General features: G+C 53.5%; 1 protein-coding gene across 3 annotated transcripts in view; it reads left to right on the top strand.

Moving 5' to 3' along the window:
• Positions 1-21899, top strand: part of ITPK1 (inositol-tetrakisphosphate 1-kinase) — a 135243-nt gene that overhangs the window by 87499 nt on the left and 25845 nt on the right. For all 3 annotated transcript variants that reach the window (XM_081289375.1, XM_081289377.1, XM_081289376.1), the window contains one exon: positions 3792-3909. In XM_081289375.1, coding sequence (XP_081145501.1) covers positions 3792-3909 — 118 coding nt within the window. The remainder of the gene's footprint in view (positions 1-3791; positions 3910-21899) is intronic.

Below are 21899 nucleotides of genomic sequence, written 5' to 3'. Positions count from 1 at the left end.
TTCTTGGGTCTGGGATTGTGTGTGTTCCAGGCATAAGCAAGAGGTTAGCACAGGCCAGGACAGCCAGGTTTCCTGTCCCAAGGTCAGAGCTGGCCTGCTCTTCCATCTGCTGGGCAGGGCAGGGCAGGGCAGGGCAGGGCAGGGCTGGCCCAAGACCTTAGGTGTGGCTCTAAGAATTTGTGTGTTACAGAACCACGAGAATCCTTCTCTGTATCCACCCACTCCTTCCACGTTTGTGAATCCTCAACACCCACAGTACTCCCCGCGATGGCTTTATTCAGACTCAGGCTTACCTAAGGCATTTCAGAGACTTCACTCCAGGATCTTGTTCCCAGACAGACAGCGGCAGGGGTGGGACTTCTGACAGCATCTTCTTCTAGATGAGAACAAAGCCTGCATCTCACACCTTCCTCACTTCCTGCCTGCAAGGACCACAGAGGAAAGGGTATCTCTGATGCTCCTCTCAGCCCTCATTTGGCTTAGATTCTCAGAGGAGAAGCTTGACCCCTCTAGCCCCACAGAGCCCTGATGCCCATGTTGGCATCGTCTTGCAGGCCCCTGGGAGCTTGGGCCTGGGAGGGCACCTGGCTCATCTCTGCCCCCTCGTCCCTGCAGCAGTCCCTTCACCACCCCTCCTGGTGCTGCGGGCCAGACTGTGCGGGCCTGTGTGAGGCCCAGCACTTCCGCTTCCAGGAGCCCGCTCTGGGTATTCCTTGGCAGGCTGGCCCTCGTGGAGCATGTTTGCCGTTTGCTATGGAGACGGTTTGGGCCTTTTCTTCCAGCAATTTGTTTGGTAATTCTAAGAGACTTGTGAAAAATGCATGAGGCCTTCAGTACAATAGATAAACTGAAAAGCCTGGGAGAAACTCCACTTGTGGCTGGGAGGCTATTGACAAAGCCCCTCGCCCGCTCTGTGTCCTCCCGGGAGAGGCGGTGCTGGAGCGACTGTCATCCTGATGCGTTCGTGCAAGTTCCGGAGCTTACGGGCACTTGCTTGGCAGACATTTTTCCTTCTGGTTTCTCATGACCCTTTTCCCCACTGAGTTTGTCTTAAACTCACATGCTGGGTTTTCTTGAATCTTGAAAGGTCACCACCCTGGTGCATAAAGTGGGACCAACGTCAGCGCTGTTTCTCAGCAACTGGCGGATCCTCCTCTGGGGCCCTTTGTGGGGGAGGGGGAGCACACCAGTTGTTCTTAGCAGCCTGGGTTGCCGGGGGAGGACCAGGCTGACCCAGCATGGTGAGCATCTGATACTGAAGGAGGGGAGATAGTATGTGTGTAACCCTGCTGTCACCGCGATGCCTCCCGCAAGTGGCTGTCCCTCCCACTCCAGAGCAGCCCGCAGCCTCAGAGGAACTAGAGGAACCCCAGACCTTGCTCCTGGGGTTCCTCTAGTGGGAGACTCACCCGGCTCCAGTTTTGTCTTTATGAGGACCTCCGCGGTCATCTTCAGTAACTTCTTAAGTCACTGGGAGGCAATAGAGGCCCTGAGGAGCCCAGCACCTGCCCAGAGGTGCACCGAGGTGGACGACACTGGGAGCCTGGGTCTCTTGCTGCTGGCCATGTGCTCTTCGTATGGCACAGGCTCTGCCTGGCTCGTGGGGAGTGGGGGCGGGAGCTGGGTGCTTCCAGGCCCTGGCCCAGAGCACGACCTTGTTGGCCAGGATCACAGAGCAGTGGGCACCAAGTGTGGAAGGCTGCAGCCTGCGTGAGGCCCAGCATAGCCGGCACTGCCAGCTGGCTGAGGGGCAGCCTTTTCACATTAGTGTGTTGCTATGGTCTCATGAGGTGTGTCTCGGGAGGGACAAGCTCTCGTGGAAGCCGAGACCTGGTTTGCAAGAGCACACTGGTGAAGGAATGGTGCCCAGAGGGTAGGTGCCGGCAGATGCCCCAGAGGAGAGGTGGGGGCTCCTCGGCATGCTCTTGGGTGAGGAGGAGGCTGTCGGGGGTGGGGGAGGCTTGAGGGCAGCTCTAGATAATGCCTCCTTAGGCCGCTGCTCAGCTTGTCCCTGAACCCCATGTTGATGGGACGTGGGCATCCCACGTAAGCTGCCTGGCCCACTTGGCCTGAGCAGCTGGCAGCTGGCCCAGTTGACCTGCTGACGGTTTTGTCTTCAAGGAGGGGAAGCAGTGGGGCTGCTTGTGTCCTGCATGTAGGTCCACAGCACAGGTTTGCCGAGAGGAACCCAGGCCTCCCAGCAGTGCCCTGGCCACCACCCAGGGCCCGAGGGGATTGTAGCATCCAGAGAAAAGAGCCTATAAACCACACGCCCTGGTGTGGAACACTCAGGAAGTTGGTATGGACCTGCTTTTGAGTCAGGTGCTCTCAAAAAGATTATTAGAAACCAAAATGGGTTCATGGGGGAAAAAAATCCCAAATGCATCTTGCTTTTTGTTTGTAAGATTTACCAGAAGGGCCGGGGTTGTGGCTCAGTGGTAGAGCACTTACCATGTGCACGTGTGAGGCCCTGGGTTCGATCCTCAGCACCACATTAAAAAAAAAATAAATAAATAAATGATATTGTGTCTACCTACAACTAAAAAAATATTTTAAAAAATAAAGATTTACCAGTAAAGAAGACTTGGGTAGTGCTCCCTGCTGACCTTCACTGACCCTCCAGGGGGTGTGCTGGCTGTGTGGGGACAACCCGGAGGGGACAAAGTGAGCTGGCGTGGTCTAGCCAAGTACCGTGAGCTAGGGGCCTTCGGCTCGGGAAGCCTGAAGCCTGGTCCAGGGGTTAGCAGCTGTTGTTCCCAAGGCTCTGAGGGGCACCTGTCCACCCCTCGCTGTGCTCCTGGTCCTTATCATGTGCCTACGACACTTCAGCTGTGTGTCTTCGTGTGGCCTTTCCCTGTGTCCCGATCTCTGTCTCATTTATAAGGAAGTCGGCGATCAGGCCCACCCATGTGCAGTGGGGCCACTTCCTAAGCTACCACATCTGGAGACTGTTTCCAAACAAGGCCCCACGCACAGGACGCAGAGGGGTAGGAGCAGAAAATGTGCCTAGGGCACCGTTCAACACGCCACAGGGGGAATGGACTTCCTCCAGGCCAGGCTTTTCCAAGACCCTTGCCTTCTCTCCCGCATTCCATGATGTTGTCTTCAGAATCAAAGGGTCTAAAGAGCCAGAGAGGAACAGGCTTTTATCAGTTAGTCTTGCGTTTCCATAGTGCCACCACAAAGGCAGTAGGTATTGAAGGGAAGTTCCTGAGTGTTGAGTAGCCATCTGGGACACTTCTGTCCATCACTCCTTCCCACAGAGTTTCTCATGCCCCCAGCATCCTTCCTCTTTCCCTCTGGCCCCCGTCTCAGTGCTGGGCTGGCTCTCCTGTGGAGCAAATCAGCATGGGGATCAGATCTGGCTTCAGGTGAGGCTTTATCCAGGGGTCAGACAACTTGACCAGACCTGGTTGCTCTAATCCTCAGCTATTTTCTGAGCTTAGGCCTCAAACAGGCCTTGCCTTTAGTTCCCATGGTGATTGCTCACAGCTGCCCAGTCTCCATGTGTCCACCTTCTTCCTAAAGCTGAGGACATTCTTATCCTACCATTCCCCGGCATGACCCCCTGAGCCTGCTTCTGATTGGACAGGCTCAGGATCATCCCTCTTGTCCTGAGCCAGTAGCCCCAGGCTGGGATGCACTGATTGGTCACACCAGAGTCATGTGATGGGGGAGGGACAAGAAAGGGATGGATACACTGGATACACGAGGGCTCAGGGGTGAATCTGTGCCTGTCTCCTTGCTGTGGCCTCAGCCTGCTTTCTAACCAGGATCTGCTTTCCTTCCAGGAATACATTGATGCCCACCCTGAGACCATTGTCCTGGACCCCCTCCCTGCCATCAGGACCCTGCTTGACCGCTCCAAGTCCTATGAACTTATCCGCAAGATTGAGGCCTACATGAAAGGTATAGACGTGTGCTCAGCGTCCGTGGCTCGCAGCCCTGCCTGTGGTCACAGGTGGACAGTGTGTGGGAGGGGAAGGGGTTGTGTCTTTTTAAGCACTTTGGGTGCAGTCATTCTGGGGAGGTCCTTCCTCTCCCTGCTCTCACTCAGAGTGCTATTTGGGAGAGGTTTCTGTTTGCTGTTCTGAACCCTTGGGGTTCACTTCATGCTGTGATCAGGGAGTAGGAGTCCAGGGCCAGTGGAGTTATGCAGCCCGACCAAGGATTCCAACAGAAATGAAGGGCCTTCATCACCACACAGACAGGCAGCAGGCGGCACACTTCACGGGTGCACTCTGCTGGCGGGTGGGAGCCTGCCCCTGGGTGTGGAGCTTCCCCACCTGCAGGCTCTTGTCCCCAAGGAGCCCCTCTCCCTATTCCCGCCCCTCAGGGAGCAGAGCAACTCCAGGGAAGCCCAGACAGCCTCTTAAAGCTGTGTGTCCGCATGCAGGAGACTTTTTGGAGAATCGTGCTCATAACAGCTTCCTAGTTCTCTCTTCTGGGCTCTGGTCCCTACTGGGACTGTTGTTTAATTTTTAAGAAAAAGTGCTCTGCCTGGGCTTGGGGGCTACGTAAGGATTCATCCTGGCATCAGGAGAGGCGGCCTCCTGTCCCCAGCCACACAGACCTCCATTGCGCCGTGGCTGCCTTGAACCCTGACCTGCTTGTTTCCCGTTATGGTGGGACCAGCAGGCGCAGTTTGGTTCACAGGGCTGGAGGCAGCCTGTCTGCAAGGGGACTGTCACAGAACTATGGGGGTGGCATTTGCTGGATATGCACCCTGTGTTCTTAGGTTGGGCAGCCTCCTTTTGTTGTCTCTTTCAGTGCTCTTTGGTGGGCACAGTGGTCCTGCCCATTTCACACAAGTCATGGAGGCTATGTAAGTTAGCTTTTTGTTACTGTAACAAGATACCTGAGACAGGCTACCTTTATAAAAGTAAAGAAGTTTATTTAGCTCATAGTTTTGGAGACTGAAAAGTCCAACCAGCATATTACAGATTCTGGCAAGGGCCAGAACTTGGCTTTGTCACTTTATAGTAGATAACAATGGTGGGAGCAGGCAGGAACAAGCAGATGGTAACATCTTGAACCAGGAGCAGAAAGAGCTGATTTGGGTCAGGTTTGCTCCTTTCATAAGAACTCTTTCACAAGAATTACCCAGGGGTGACAGGAGAACCGGCTCACACCCCAGTGACCTAAGGACCTCCTGCAGGCCTTCGCCCTACAGGTTATCCTCCCTCTCAGAACCACCACCCGGGGACCAAGCCTCCAATCCCATGAACCTTTGGTGGGAGTGGAGGGGCACAAGCCATCGCAGGGTCTGGCAGCTTGGCAGGTGCACTGACATCACACAGCCTGGGCCAGCAGCTAGCCAGGCTCCTAGCTCCTGCCTCCCATCCAAGGCCAGAGGGTGCTGGTCCTGAGAGATGGTGATCCTCAGTTCTCTAAGGACACGCTCCGGGAAAGGGCTGGGTGCCAGCCCCATGTCCTTGAAGGGGTCTGGGGGCTGTTCCTGGGCGCCTGACACTGACAGCCTGGTGTGCAGCCTGCAGAGACTCCCTGGGGCCCCCTCGTGGGCAGGGTGCCTCAGCACCACTGCAGCAGCCTCGCTCCCTGGGCCTGGAGTGGTTTACTTCCCTTCCCTGGTGGGTATAGAAACCAAGATGGGGATTGGTTCTGGAATCAGCCTCTTCCCGAAGATGTGCTTACTGGACACTGGGTAAAGGGGCAAGAGAAGAGCATTTGACATGATACGGCCGACTGGAGGAGGCAGATGGCAGGTCTGCAGCCACCTCTGATGTCCACGAACGGCCCAGTGGAAGTGGACGATTCAGAGAAGGTGCCACAAGGGACTTTCAGAGTAAAACGCGGGCTTTGGAGGGAGACAGACTGAAGATGGGCCCCAGTCTGGGCTTCAGCTGGCTCTGTGTCTTGGACAAGTCACTTGACCTGGCCCTGCCTGTGTTCTGGAAAACGTGGATAACAAGTGGCTCCTCCTAAGGTCCCAGGGTAGGATAACTGGGACAGTGTCTGTGGAGACTTCTCTTGCTGTGTGGCCCATGGGGGCACCTGGGGATGCTTGGGTTTCTGCTTCTGCTGTAGCGGCAAGGCCCAGGCCCTGAGTTGTTTCCCACAGCCTAGGACAGATTTTCACAAGTTGAAAAGCAGGACTGGTGGGGGGTGGGGGTGGGCAGGGCGAGCTGGGATCTGGGGCGCATGCATGTGCAGTGGTCAAGGAGCAGGAGCCTGCTGGTGAGGCTCGGCTGCGGCACCAGGTAGAGGGTACCTACCAGGTGGCAGCAGGGAGCCCTAGCCTGCTTGCGAGGCTCTGGAACTTGATCTCTCCTGAGCAGTAAGGAGTCATGTTGAGACGCTGGAGCCGGGGAGTGCTCCAGTTCTGCTGGGGCTCTGGAGAGCCCACTGGCTGCCGGGTGGAGCCTGGATGTAAGTGGCAACGTCTTGCAGTGAAGGGGCGGAGACAGAAGAGGTCTGCGTAGGACGTGTCTTGGAGGGCAGCCACGCCAGCCGGTGGGATTGCCAAGGGAGGTGGACCAGGACCAAGGTGCACGCTGCCTCCCCTGGGCTTGGCGGTTGCTCCCGGGCCTTCCCTGAGTCCCATGGGAAAGCTGACTCCAAAAAGTCTTGGGGCCTGTGGCCACTCCAGCAGGGGCCCAGAATGGCAGTCTGTCCTCTGCACTCTCCAGGCATCTGGGGGGCAGTTCCTCTGTCTGCAGTTCCTCTCATGGTGAGGTTGCTCTTCTTGTAACCTCATCTGTCCCAGGGTCTGCTTTGCTCACTGCCCTGGGCCCCCACCTGAGACGGAAGTGAGCACTCAGGCTGTTGGCTGCGCCTCTGTGTGAGTTAGTCACCCGGCAGATGCTGAGCAAGGGCCCCCGTAATAAGAAGGCTCCCCAAGCCTGATCCCCTCAAGCCAATCTTTAGGATAGGCCTGTGGCCTTCGGGCTCGAAGCTTCCTCTCTGGCTGTGAGGTTCTTGTTTTCATGGATGGAGACCTGACCCTGTCCTGGGAGTCTGCTCTGGGGTGGAGGCGAGACTGCGATGTCTTGAACTGTCTGCGGTTCTCTCATGCGAAGATGCTCGTTTTTTCACCCCACCTGTGACGTGAGACTCGGGCGACTCAAATCCAGATGGCTTGCGCCTCCGTTCCTGTGGGGAACTTTCTCCCCACGTGCTGATGATAGCTGGGACTTGGGTGGGCAAGGCTGGGGGCTACAGCAACTTGGGCCTTCAGGCTGGGCAGTGTAATGAGCACAGGGAGACTGATGGTTGGGCCAGAGGGTACAGTGAGGGACCTCATTCTTGGGCGGCCATTGCAGGCGCTTGAGCTGGTGAGTGAGGAGATGAGGTCTTAGACGCCTCAGTGCAGAAATGGCTGGAGAAGCTTCTAACGTCCATTTCCTGTGTTCTGTTGAGGGGTGACTGGATCCTGGACATTTGATGGTGGCCCAGACCCAGCCTCAGACTTGAGGGGCTGGTGACAGACATCTGGTGGGAAGAGCGCCAGACAGAGGCTGTTCTGCTAAACTCAAAACCCTTAACCCCAGACACTGCTCAGGAGCCACCAGATGGACTGCTGTGATGGTTGTCCCCAGGAGGCTAGTCCAGCAGGACCCGTGGGCCAGGGCTGCGCGAGCTGCACCCTGGATTTTCCTTACCGTGCGTGCTGAACCTGGCTTGTGTTCTTCCAGCAGGGCGTCCAGAGGCTGGGCCTTCCTGGAGCTCCCTCCTGCTTACCAGGGGACCAGCACTCTGGGTGGGTCTCTGCTAGATCCCCTCCCACCCCTGGCAGGTGCAGAGCCTACCTGGGAGAGGTGTCCCCAGCACCCCTGGGCCCTGCTTGCTGCTATTCTTGGAGGCATACAGCTGTTGTAGGCCTGCTGTAAGTGGCCATGTTGCTCCTGAAGTTCCCTCAGATAATTATAGCAACCCAATGGCACCCCTTTTGTGTGAGAGAGGGGTGTGGCGAGCCTTTCCAAGCCATCAGCATCCTGGGCTGTGGTGACTCCCTGTTTTGGAGAATCTAGACTGTAGGGAAGACTGAGCGTGAGTGCTGCAGGGCTGGTCGGCTCCTGACGGATCTGGGAAGGAGGAGACCGTGGCCCTGACTGCTGTGGCACATGGGAGGATCCCTAGGGATAGCAGGCAGATGTCCCTGTCCCCCTTCTTCATCCCTGGCCTCACCTGTGTGTGACCTGTGGTCAGTGCCATCCCAGTTCCATATTCCCAGAGCTCTTCCTATAACTCAAAGCCAGGAGGGGAAGCAGGGCCCTTCCTCTGCCTCAGATTTGCCAGCTTCCGGCCACCCAGTCAGCATGCAAGTGACTATAACAGTAGAGACCTCAAAGACGGTGGCTTGAATGGGATAGCACTTCCTTCCTCTATAACGTGAAGGCCCAGGGGAAGCTTGTCAGCACTAGAGTGCAACAGTGGGACCCACACCTTCCAGCTCACTGTTCTCCAATAGTCTGGCCCTCCTGGACCACGATGGTGGCTAAACCTCCAGCCATCACGTCCAAGATCTAGACGTGAGGATGAAGAGGAAGCAAAAGGGAGCAAGCCCTAGTTATCTTTTAAGGAAGGTTCTGGAAGCTGCAGCTTGATGCTCCTTTTCTGTTTTCATTGCACAGAATTAGTCACTTGCTGAGTTGCAAGAGAGTTGGGAAATGTGATCCTTGTTCTGCATTTTCAGCTGAAATTTGGGGGATTTTACCATGGAAGAAGAGGTAGATTGAATTTGGGGGATATCGTAGAGGCCTGCCACAAATGTGGCATCCTGCTTTGGGGACTTGCCTTTCCCATGGGTGAATGGCATTTGGAATACTATTCCTCCTCTGGTCAGCCAGGCGTGGCTTTAGCCTGTGACCTCAGCAGCAGTCCCCTCCAAGTAGCAGCTTGACACCATGAGGTCAGGAGGCTTCCAGTGACCTGCCCAGAGCTCCCCCAGATGACTGCTGCTGGGAGGCAGCCACCCAGGACACACCTGCGCCCACACCCACCCCACATCCACAGCCTGTTAGCAGAGACACAGGCAGCGCTGAGCCTGAACGCGGTTCAGGCCAAAGGAGAGGCTGGTGACAAGCCATGGTTTGCCTGGCATTTTTTGGAGGCCAGATTGCAGGGGCAGCCCACTTGGCCACCCGGGGCCAGGATCCAGAGATTAAGGCCGAGGCTGAGCAGTTGTGGGCAAGGTTCTAGCTGCCTGAGGTGACCAAAGCTGTGTGTGAGAAGGCACCTGGGCTGTGATTGGATGACAGGGTCTGTGTCCCTGTCCTTGGGGATAGCAGATCGAAGGGTCTCAGGCCCTGGCCAGTAACTAGAGAGCTCCTCCTATACTCTGGTGACTTCAGGGTGAGGGGCAGCTCTCTTTTTCCAGAATCTCCCACACATGAGCTCTGGACGTGGCAGGTGGCCTGTCCTGCATACCAGTCCTCCCAAGGAGGGTGCACAACACAGATCAAGCTTCTCCACCTGTGGTTTTATGAGAATTTAATCAGGGTTCATCTAGGAGCAGGTTTGGAAGCTGGATTGAAATTGAGTCATTTAGACACCAAAGAAAAGAACACATTTTAGAGCCTAGGAGAAATGATCCCGGAGAGCCTGGCCTTGGGGGGACATTGTGGCAGTGGTACAAGGGTTTCACTGTGGAGCAGGTTGGCTGTCCACCTCAATGAGCTGCCCAGGCTGTGGGGGGGAGGGGGCCAGGGAGGGAAGGTTGGAGGCAAAACCAGCCCCCCCCTTCTCTGCCCCACGTCATGTGGACCCCCTGAGCCACTCTTTTGCAGATCTTGGGTCACTGAGCCAGTAGGGCCACATTGGCCTGGGTACTCTATGGTAGCCTGTGGGAAGGTTTGTGCTCTCGTGCCCCCTTTTAGAGATGAGCACTGAGGGGCATCGAGCTGCCACTGGCACAGGGCCCACTACAGGCGCCTGCAGTCCCCGAGCACAGCTCCTCACCTACATATGACTGCCTCCTGGGCCCAGCTACTGATGGGCAGGGTCCGAGGCAGAGAGGACACTGGGGGTGCTCTGCTGCCTGTGGTGCGTAACCCCAGGCGCTCATGGCACAGGGCACTGCCGGCTGGCATTGTTCTTGTACCCAGGAAGTGATACTGACCAGGGAAGGTCCCTGGTACCCACTAGCTGCTCTGCTTCAGACAGCCACAGGCCTGTACCCCACACGGTCACTGGACAAAACCCCATCTGATCCTTTGAGGGCAGCAGTGTGTTACGTGCACTGATGGGCCTGGCCTCCAACCTGGGCCGCAGGGGCCCACTGAGGGAATGGTGTGCCCCATCAGGGGTCTGGTGTGGGGGAAGATGAGGTGGTCCCAGGCCTGGACAAGCACCCAGAGCAGGTGGCCACCGAAGTAACACTGGCCCCACAAGCTGAGCAGTGAGGCAGGGCTCTTGGGCAGGGGCTTGGCTTGTGGTTCCCCCATCTGGAGCTTGAGGGATGTGTAGGACACTGTCCTCATTCCCACATTGGCCACCTTCCACACCCCAGTGTGGGCAGAGGTCTGGGTCAGCAGAGCAGGAGGGTGCCTGGGCTCTACATTCAGCCCAGAAGCAGGGCAGCCGCACCTCAGCTGAGACCAGGCTGGTGCCACACCAGCATTGGGAGGCATCCCAGCAAGCCCAGGGCCCACATGAGCCCTGTCACCTTAGGGCAGGTCAGCGTCCTCCCTCCTAGAGCTGAGGGGAAGGTGAAGTAGGCTGTGAGCCCTGGGACCAGCCCCAGCCCAGCCCTCCAACACAGCAGGGTGTCCCTCTTTCAGAGGAGAGCCCGGACCTCAGGGTGCCAGAGCTGCCTTGCTCTCCTCCCCACCCTCTGCCAACCTCCTGGGTGGGGCTGCTTCTGTCCCTGGCTCTGGGTCAAAGGCCGCACCTGCTGCCTGGGCCTGGAGCCAGGGGACACTTGGCTGCCACCCAGGCATCCTGTGCTGTGGGGAGTTCTCGTTCTCCTTCCCCGCCCTGCTGACCCACTGTCAGCCCTCAGAGGTCCTGTGCTGAGGTGACCTGGGGATCTTGAATGCACCCGTCCTGCTGGCTGCACACACTGAGGGCAGGGGAGCAGATCCTCAGGCCTGCCCCTGCTATCTGTCCACAGGCCCAGGACCACTCATTCCCCACCAGGCCTGGTCCTTGGTGCCCACCTGCCATGGCATAGCTGAACAGGGAGACAGGGCTTCCTAGAGGAAGATGGGTAGACCTCCTGCCCAGCTCTAGTGCCCTCTCTTCTGTTACCTAGTGCTGGAGCCTGAGCTTGGCTTTTCCTGTACAGGCCTTTGGGTCTGGCCTCCCATTGGGCCCGGGCAGAGATGCTGCCAGGCTCCTTCCTCTTTAGCATGCCTGGCACACGAGTATGGAGGTCCCCAGGAGAGATTCCCAGGAAGGACGTGAGCTCTCCTAGCCATCGGTTAGGAACCACAAGTCCATTCTTAGGAAGAGCATTGTATCTGTTTGTGGAAAGCAAACAAGCCTTCCACGCCCTCAGGACCATGGCAGAGACATACCCTCCAACATGGCAGGAGCACTCCTCCACCCACAGAAACCTCCCAGCCTGCCTAGCTCAGTGGCTTCTGGATGAGATACCCTCCTCCTCGGCCCCAAAGACCAACCAGGCTCCCTGCCCGCCTGCTAACACCTAGAGGCTGCTGGGGCTCATCTTCTCTTGGCCACAGATAACCCCTAGGAGCCACTCCCCCAGCTATCCCACCAGATTGTGGGCTGATCCTGAGCCAATCGGTGAGGTGAGGTGGACTGCTTGGGACCTCTAGCTCCCTCTCCCCAAGTTCCTTGCCCCTCATAGGACCAGCTCCTCCTGAGGGACATCCCTGGGGACCTGCTCCTCCCCTGCCTTGCACAGTCTCCCAGCTCCTGGGTGAGCATCTTCACATCCCTCCCTGGGGTGTAAGTGAGGCGGTGGACACTCAGCATGCCCATGGAGGGAGCTGGCCAGAGTGTCTGGCAGCAGTCATTTATTCTGCAGCAGGAGCGCGAGGCCTGGGCCTGCAGCTGAAGCGATTCTCCATGTCTTTAAAGGTGAGGAGAGAGCCCAGGCAGGTGCCGCTCAGTGCCTTCCAGCTTGATCCAGCTCTCTCCAGGGAACCGCTCCTCCAGGGCAGCGGTGCTGTCTATAGCAGATTCATTCCTCAGGGCACTTGGGCAAGTCATCTAACTGCATCGAGGCTCAGCTTTCAGATTGTCATCCAGGGAGGGATAAGGATGGTGGCCCTCCCTCATCGCCCCAAGACTCCTCAGAGTATAGTCCTTCTCCTGAGTGACAATGCACCGAGGGTTTCCGAGGACCTCTGGTTGTCTTTTGTGACCTTGACACTTTGGAAGAGCCCTAACCATTTATTTTAGAGCGCACCCCTCCATTTGGATTTCTCGGGACTTTCAAGGATCTGGGCGGGGTCATGCATGTGGGGCAGGAGTGGCCTCCCAGAGGTGCCGAGCCCTCTGACCCACCCATCCGAGGCGACAGCGCACCTGTCTGTGCAACAGCCATTATTTGGCTACAGTCTGCAGGTTCTGACTGTAAGTTTCTGATTTCCCTCGTAGCTGTCAGGTACCTTATAAGAGTCACTTTGTGGGCACCCCCCACCCCCGGGTTTGCAGCACCTATCCAAGGTTCTGGCCAGTGGTGTGTGCCAACAGGATTTCAAACACTGCCCGCTCCAGCTACACCTGAAAGCAATGGAACCCTGCAACTTCATAGCCATCCGTAAGGACTGGGTGGAACTTCAGGGAGCCCCAGCATACTCTCATAAACAAAGGGAAACCGAAAATAAGGACGCAGCGCGGGGCGTGTTGGAGTCGCGCGGGGCCATGCGCTTCCTTGCCACAGGACTTCTCAGGGACGTCAGTGTCTGAGTGTGAACCTGCAGGGCGGGCAGGTACTGGGTCTTGCCCTGGTCGTAGGGTGCACTGATTCTTCATATTCCAGTAGAAGGAAAAACTGGCCTGCCAGTCGTGACCTGCCAGGGACTCTGAGACAACCCAGCTGACAGCTGGAGAAACGTGAAAGACGTGCTTAGAAGCAGTGCAGCAGGGCTGGCTGGGGCTCGGTGGCAGAGCGCTGCCTGGCATGTGTGGGCCACTGGGTTCCATCCTCAGCATGGCATAAAAATGAATAAAATAAAGTTATTTAAACAAAAGAGTCAGTGAAACGCCGCAGTCCTCAGCCTTCCCACCCCGTCTGCCGTAGGGTCCCCCCTCCCACTTTTGCAGTGCTTCTGGTGAGAGGCCTGCTCAGGAGGCTCCTGAGAGCTAAGCACCCCAACAATGGAATTGCACATCTTCCCGGGAATCGCCCCTTCGTCTGTGGGACCCTCACTGTTGGGGACTCTCAGATCTTCAGAGGCAGCTGCTGTTCAGTTTGGTAATCCATCCTTCTGGTGCTTCTCACACTTGGCAGAAATATGTGTACATTTAAAAAGGAAACAGAAGCAGGGCCAGGTCGCATGTTTTCTGGTAAAACTTTTATCCCCTCAGTATTCATCTTGACTTCTTTCCACGTCAGCCCATGAAGACGAGGGAGATGAGGTCTGCCCCTTTTGATGGCAACATAATATTTCAGCCTATGAATGAATGAATCACAATTCAGTCAGATTATTTGGGCTCATTATTCCAGGTTTGTTTGGAATTTTTTTTTTTTTTTTCCAACAGACAAGGCTGTTCAGTAAACAGACCTCTGCATGTTTCTGGAGAATTAATCCCTAGAAGTGGAATTTCTCATTTGACGATTCTAAACATTGCTCACATTGGCAGATCTCGCTGGATTGCCCTTCAAAAAGTTTGAACAAATTTTCCTCCTAATCATGCGAGTCACCTGGGGGGCATGGAATCGAGCTCATTTGTCATTATTGGCAGGATCGCCTCTTCCTGTGTTTACTCACGTTTCTTCTGCGAGTGAATGTTTGCATGGCGTTTGCCCATCTCTGCCGCATTATTGGTTTTTTATTATTTATCAGAGCCCTTCTGTATGAAAGAAATTGTCCCATTATTTAAAAAAAAAAAAAAAAACAGGGAACCCCATCAATGCAGCAGCATCCTCCTGCTGGGCCACACTGGTATTTTCTGTCCTGCTTTTAGAACAGGTTCTGCCAGAAACACTCCAAATGTTATTTTTTAAACATCTTGAAAACAAAAGGTCTGCTGAGTTTGGGGAGCTGAAGCTGAGTGGGGTTGATGAGGCTGGCCCGGGGTCCAGAGGGGGCTGTGAGTGACTCACTGAGAACAGCTGCTGGGGAGCTAGTCCGCACTGCAGCAGCCAGTCAGGGCTCAGGAATGTCTCTCTGCCTGGCCAGTGTCTGGCTCCTCCACTCCTGGACTTGAACATTCCAGGTGCAGTGGGCTGTCTGGCCTCACAAGACGAAATGGGCCATTAACTTGGTCAGTTGGGAGGAAAACCACTCACCCTGCTGGCCATGGCAGGCTTCGCCCACCTTGCCATGCCTTCTCCTGCTGGGAGATGCCCCGTGGTGGCATTTGTTTCCCTCTGTCCCTCTCCAGAAACACCCCACCCCCATTGCAGGCTGGTCCCCTACCTCCAGTGCGTTCCCAGAAAGCTCACCTGTAGGCATCAGGGACTGAGGGCCGTTCCCAAGCCGTCCCTCCCCAGTGGCTTTAAATAGCCCCATTACTTTTCTCCCTTGAGAAGGCATGGTAATTGCTACGTTAGTTCCCTGCTGCTGCATAGCAAGCGAGGAGCTGAGTGGCTCATTTCTTATGGCACCATCGGAGAGGTCAGAAGTGCGTTCTCAGGGAGTCATGGGCGGAAACCAGGGGCCAGCCAGGCGGAGTGCTCATCTGGAGGCCTGGGGAAAGAAGCAGCCTCCACTACATTCTTGTGGGCAGAATTCAGTTCAGTGTAGGACTGAGGTCCCCCTCCTTCCTGGCTGTCGGCTCCTTCCTTCTCTCATGGCCCCTCCGTCTCCAGGCCTGACGGGTGGTCCAGCAGAGCTTCTTCTTCAGAAAAGACCTTCTGCTCTAAAAGACCTCCTGCAGTGAGGCTGGCCCCAGCTCATCTCCTAGTCAGAGGGTGAAGTCCACCACATGTGGATGCTGCCCATTGTGCCAGCAGATAGCCATGGGCTCTCCATGGTGACACTGGAGCATTTTCTTTTAGTTATTCAATTGTTTATCATACATAAGACCACACAACTGTACAGATGCATTGGATTTTATGATTTCCTTTATGTAAATAATGGGTTAAAAACAGTTTTATGCTTGGTTTTTTTTTTTTTTTTTTTTGTACTAGGGATTAAACCCAGGGGCACTTAACCACTGAAACCACATCTCAGCCCTTTTTTATATTTTATTTAGGTACAGGGTCTTGCTGGGCTGCTGAGGGCCTCTCTGAGTTTCAGAGGCTGGCTTTGAACTCACAATCCTCTTGCCTCAGCCTCCTGAGCCCCTGGGATTACAGGCGTACACCACTGTGCCCGACTGGATTTTGTTTGTTTTGTTTTTGTTTTTTGGTAAGATGTGGCAACCAGCATAGAAAAAAATGACCTGACCCTTTTAGTGTTTTAACCTCATGTTCCGCATTCCTAAACAGCAGAAGCTGCTGGATTCTATTTGATATTGCTACATTTGTCAAGGTGATGATTCTTTTATTCACTATAAAATTTTATGAACTGCTGAGTTAAAAAAAATCATCCGCAGGCTTGACCTTTAATTGCAAAATGAATATGGATTTTCTGATTGATAACAAAAAATTGTGGTTTATAAAAATGGATATTTCTGGTGCTGGGGCTCAGCGATAGTGCACTTGCCTGGCATGTGTGAGGCACTGGGTTTGATTCTCAGCACCACGTAAAATAAATAAAATAAAGGTCTACCAACAACTAAAAAAATAAAACTAAAAAATTTTTTACAAAATAGATATTTCCAAGTTTCCATTCATATTTACATATTTTTTTAAATTTAATTATTCTAATTTGTTATACGTGAGGGCAGAATGCAATTCATTTCATATTACACACACAGAGCAGAATTTTTAAAATATTTACTTATTTTTAGTTGTAGTTGGACACAACACCTCCATTCCTTCATTTATTTTTATATGATGCTGAGGATCAAACCCAGGCCCCTACACATGCTAGACGAGCGCTCTACCGTTGAGCCACAATTCCAGCCCTAGAGCACAGTTTTTCAAGTCACTGATTATACACAAAATATTTTCACACCATTGGTGTCTTCATACATGTACTTAGGATAATGATACCTAACTCATTCCACCGTCATTCCTACCCCTTTGCCCTCTCCCTTCCCCTCTCTCCTTTTCGCCCTATATAAAGTTCCTCCATTTCTCTCATGCTCACTTCCATCGCCATTATGAGTCAGCATCCTCATATCAAAGAATACATTCAGCATTTGGTTTTTTGGGATTGGCTAACTTCACTTAACATTATATTCTCCAACTCTGTCCATTTACCTGCAAATGCCATGATTTTATTCTCTTTTAATGCTGAGTAATGTTCCATTGTGTATATATGCCAGAGTTTCCCTATCCATTCATCTAGGTTGGTTCCACAGTTTAGCTATTATGAATTGTGCTGCTATAAACATTGATGTGGCGTGTCCCTGTAGTATGCTGTTTTTAAGTCCTTTGGGTATAAACCGAGGAGTGGGATAGCTGGGTCAAATGTGGTTCCATTATCAGTTTTCCAAGGAATCTGCAAATTGCTTTCCAGATTGGCTGCACCAATTTGCAGTCCCACCAGCAATGTATGAGTGTGCCTTTTCCCCCACATACTCACCAACACTTATTGTTGTTTGTATTCTTGATAGCTGCCATTCTGACTGCAGTGAGATGAAATCTTAGTTTTTTTTTTTTACATGAAACTTCATGCACTTTATTGCATTATTCCTCAATTTGTAAAAATCTTTACAAAAAAATTATTCTTTTTTTAAAATTTTTTTTTATTTTTTATTGTTGTTCAAAACATTACATAGTTCTTGACATATCATATTTCACACTTTGATTCAAGTGGGTTATGAACTCCCATTTTTACCCTGTAGAAATCTTAGTTTTGATTTGCATTTCTCTGATTGCTAGAGATGTTGAACATTTTTTCATATGTTTGTTGATTGATTCTATATCATCTTCTGAGAGGTGTCTGTTCAGTTTCTTGGCCTATTTATTGATTGGGTTATTTGTTTTTTGGTGTTAAGGTTTTTGAATGCTTCATACATCCTAGAGATTAGTGCTCTATCTGATGTGCTTGTGGTAAAGATTTGCTCCCATTCTGTAGATTGTCTGTTCACCTCACTGCAGACGATATGATTCTATATTTAAAAGACCCAAAACATTTTATCAGAAATCTCCTAGAACTAATAAATGAATTCATCAAAGTAGCTGGATATAAAATCAATGCTCATAAATCAAAGGCATTTCTGTACATCAGTGACAAATCCACTAAAAGAGAAACAAGGAAAACCACTGCATTTAAAATAGCCTCAAAAAAAAAATACTTGGGAATAAACTTAATGAAAGAGGTGAAAGACCTCTATAATGAAAACTACAATATGCTAAAGAAAGAAGTTAAAGAAGACCTTAGAAGATGGAAAGGTCTACCTTGTTCTTGGGTAGGCAGAATTAATATTGTCAAAATGATCATACTACCAAAAGCACTATACAGATTCAGTGCAATCCCAATCAAAATCCCAATGACATTCCTTATAGAAATAGAAAAAGCAATCATGAAATTCATCTGGAAAATAAGACTCAGAATAGCCAAAGCAATCCTTAGCAAGAAGAGTAAAGCTGGTGGCATTAACATTCCAGACCTTAAACAATATTACAGAGCAGTAGTAACTAAAACAGCATGGTACTGACACCAAATAGACCTGTAGACCAATGGTACAGAATAGAGGACACAGAGTCTAACCCACATAACTACAGTTATCTTATATTAGACAAAGGCGCCAAAAATGTACATTGGAGAAAAGATAGCCTCTTCAACAAATGATGCTGGGAAAACTGGAAATCTACATGTAACAAAATGAAATTAAACCTCTATCTCTCACCATGCACAAAATTCAACTCAAAGTGGATCAGGGACCTAGGAATTAAACCAGAGACCTTGCATCTAATGGAAGAAAAAGTAGGCCCAAATCTCCATCATGTTGTATTAGGCCTCAACTTTCTTAATAAGACTCCTGTAGCGCAAGAATCAATAAATGGGATGGATTCAAACTAAAAATCTGCTTCTCAGCACATTTACATAGTTGTAAGCCTTTCTTTTGTTTCTGTTTGTGTATAAAAACCTGTTTTGTTCAGAAAAAGTCAACCTAGTCAGCCATATGGAGTTGACCCAAGGAAAAGGAACCGTGGTGTTCTGCTGAGTTGTTTGGAAAGGGGTGGACCTTTTTTTTCATATTTATTTCTTAGTTTTAGGTGGACACAGTATCTTTTTTTTTTTTTTTTTTTTTTTTACATGTATGTGGTGCTGAGGATCGAACCCAGTGCCTGTTGCATGCTAGGCGAGCGCTCTACCACTGAGCCCCAGCCCCAGCCCAGTAATGATGGTGACTGACAGGGGGCTGGAGGAATCCCACAGGTCCTCTACTCCACGTTGGCTTCCGTTGAACCCACCTGATCCTCAACAACCTAGGACTGCCCCTCCCATTCACAGAGTGGGAAACCGAGGCCTAGAGAGGTGAAGGAGGCTTCTCAGGGTGACACTTACCCCAGCAGCCGGGAGCAGCCAGGAGTAGGGGCCAGCAGCACGGCTGGTTGGACACCGGCATCTCTGGGTCCCTGAGTCTCTGAGGCAGGGATAGGAGCCTCAGCTCCTTCCAGGCTCAGTGTTCTTCCTGGGAACGATCGGTGGCGAGGAGTGAGGCTCTCTTCCCAAACACTGCCCGTGTGGCTTTGATCTTGAAGGCCTTGGCTTGCTCATGTGCCAAGTGGAGGTTATATAATGGACCTGTGGTTTGCTGTGAGGACCCCAGGAGCTGATGCCCTCCAGCATTTGGCAGGGAGCATGCTGCCTGTGCCCGTCTGGTCGCGGTTCACATTGAGCCCCGCCTGCGCTGTGTGCCGTGCCCGCACAGTGCCCCCACGTGTCGTTTCTATAAGCCTCTGTCCTGCTTGTCTGTCACTGAGCAAGCCAAAACAATGGCTTAAGACAATAACAGGTGCTTATTTTGCTCACAAACCTGGGGCTTGGCTGGGCTCCTCCAGGCCACTCTGCACTGCAGTCTCACAGCCCGCTGCTCAGCAGGGCAGGGACCGAGCAGCCATGCTGCTGGCTTGGTGGCTCAGGGGCCCAGGGCATATGTCCCAGGAAAGAGCCCCTCTTCTGGCCCTGCCTCCTGAGGCTCTGTACTACTTGTCCCTGGGCCTCTTGGGCCAGCCCCCTCAAGGGGACAGGATTTGGAGTCCACTTCACAATTGAAGAAATGGAAATTGGCTCTTGTGATTATGGAGACTGAGAGTCTCAGGATTTTCCAGCCGGAGAGTAGAGATCCAGGAGAGTGGGTCGTGAAGTTCCAGCCAAGTCCAGAACCCTGGGGGCCAGGAAGCCTAGGTCCTAGCTGGAAAGCAGAGGCCAAGAGGAATTCTCGTTCACCCACCTCACCTTCCAGTCGGGCCTTCAAATGATTGGACGAGTCCCAGCACACGGGGGAGGCCAGTAGGCTCTATTCTGTCTCCTGATTCCAATGCCGTCTCACCCAGGCACGCCCAGAATAACGTCTCACCAAACACGCAGCATCCTGTGGCCTGGTCATGCTGGTCTAGAGGGTCATCATCCCACCACTGCAGGCCTGCTGTGTTCTGAGCTGGGTGGCTGGCCCTGGGCACACAGCGGTGAGCAAGGCGGACAGCTCTTGCCCTTTCTGAGCCTCCCTGGGTGTCGGGGAGACAGATGCCAAGTAAACATTTATGACAGGGTGACCAGGTGCCAGGCACTGAGCCCATGTCCAGAGGTGGGAGCTTGACTGAGACCCTGAGTGTAGCTCATGTGGTACATTTGGTAGGGAGGAGGGCTGGCGGTGCAGGCAGGCCCCCGTCCTGGGGCCTGAAGGCTGGAGGAGTGGAGCAGGTGGCTTAGCCTCAGACTGGACTGCTCCTTCCCACACTTGCCGCAGGGACACTCAGGAAATCTGCTTCCTCCCCTCTGTCTGGGTTGGATCTGAGGTGGGAACATAGGCCTGGCCTGGCCTTTGTGGCCCGAGGCTTATAAGGTCACCTCTGGTCTACATGGTTGGAGACCTCTCAGAAGCAGCCCTGGCCTTCCCGACACCCCAGTCCTCATGTGACCTCGCCAGGTCTCAGGCCTCAGATGCTCTGGTGAACTGGGTGGTGGGAAATGCCCAGTCCTGTCTGATAAATGGCTGCTCCAGCTGCCTCCAGTGACCGGGTGCCCCAGGGCTTGTCTGCCTTTGGTCCTGAGAACCCACCAGCCGTGTGGGAGCTCCTCAGTGCCTGGGTGGCACAGTCAGGGCCTTTGGTCGTCCCTATTCCATGGGATTGCCTGAGAGAGAATCTACAGCCTTGGTTATTCCTGGTGCCGGCCCCTGAGGAGCTCCCAGCCCCTCATTCGTCCCGAGGGCTGTAGGGTGGAACTCAGGGAGCACGGGAGGCAAGCCAGCTCCAGTTGGTCACAGCAGTGAAGTCTTGCCTTGGGCTTGCCGTGTGCCACACGTGCTCAGGGTGGTGACTGATGTGCACTCAGCCGTCTTCACGGCAACCCCTGTGGGTGCTGCTGTTGAACCTCCTGCAGGTGGGGAGAGAGACGCCGTGGTTAAGCGGCCACCCGGATGATACGGTGGATCCAGGATTGGGACCTGGCACTTAGTCCTCGGGCCTTTCATGCTATTGAGGGGTTTGGCTTAGCCACAGGGGCCACAGGGATGGCAGTCTGCAGCTCCTGGAGCCAACCCAGGGCTGCAGCAGATTTTCAGTGGTTTCCAAGAGGCTCCTCCTTCCCACATCCCCAGGACGTCAATTTCAGGGCCGGGAACTTTTGATGTCTTAATAAACAAAACAAAACATGTTATTTCCATTTTATCTCATCCAGGACTATTACTGGGCCTTAGACACAAGGGTCATGCCTCTGTTATTCAGTTGTTCCTACTTATTTTGAAGGGACGCATCCTGTTAAAATCCCAGCATGCTGAGGGCCTGCTGGGCCCTGCCCGCAAGGGGCCCTCGGGCGACAGGGAGAGATGAGTCACTTGCCACAAACTGGGCGTAGAGGGGTGCAGAGTACAGATGAGCACAGTGTCCTGACCCACATGTCAGGGAATAAGCAGGAGTGTCCTAGGCCACAAAGAGGCCAGCAAGGGCCTGCAGGGCTGAGGGACCAGCATGCGCAGGCTCCAGGGCTGGAAGGCAGGGCTGCAAGGCAGGGCTGAGTGTGCTCCGGCTCTTGCTTTCAGGGATTTGGTGAGAACCTGGATCCTGTTGCCTCCCCTGGTCCCGCCACCCCCATTCTGGTGTCTGCTGCCCCCATGGGGACCTCACTGCCCCCTTGTGAATAAGACTGCTTCCTGCCATACAGAGAGGGCCCTGGGAATGGGGAGTGGCCCAATAAAGCAGAACTGAGCCTGGCTGTGAGGGGCCGTGTCTGAGGCACCCTGCCAGCTTGCCCCGCACCCCGTGGGAACCTGTGTGTTGACATGGACGTCCTCCTTCAGACAGGAGGTGGGGACGCAGGCTGGTGTCTGGTGCATTCATTTCTTCACTCCTTGCTGGAAGAACAGCCATGGGCTTGATCGGCCAGGCCCCTGCCCTCATGGGTCTGCCTTCTGTTGGGCCTACCCAGTGGGTCAGCACCTCCTTGGCTGGAGGGTTCCTGCAGATCCTGTGCCCTCACAGGCCATTCAGACACCACCTCCGTGCCCTCGTGGGTCTCCAGTGCAGGTGGAGTGATGCCCGAACCCTGGGCTGGCTCTCCTGCCTGCTCCTGACC

This window comes from Spermophilus citellus (genome assembly GCF_964194105.1).
Source record: "Spermophilus citellus genome assembly, chromosome: 4".
Lineage (NCBI taxonomy): Eukaryota > Metazoa > Chordata > Mammalia > Rodentia > Sciuridae > Spermophilus > Spermophilus citellus.
The sequence above is the reverse complement of the archived record's forward strand: the minus strand, read 5'-3'. Positions and strand labels throughout refer to the sequence as shown.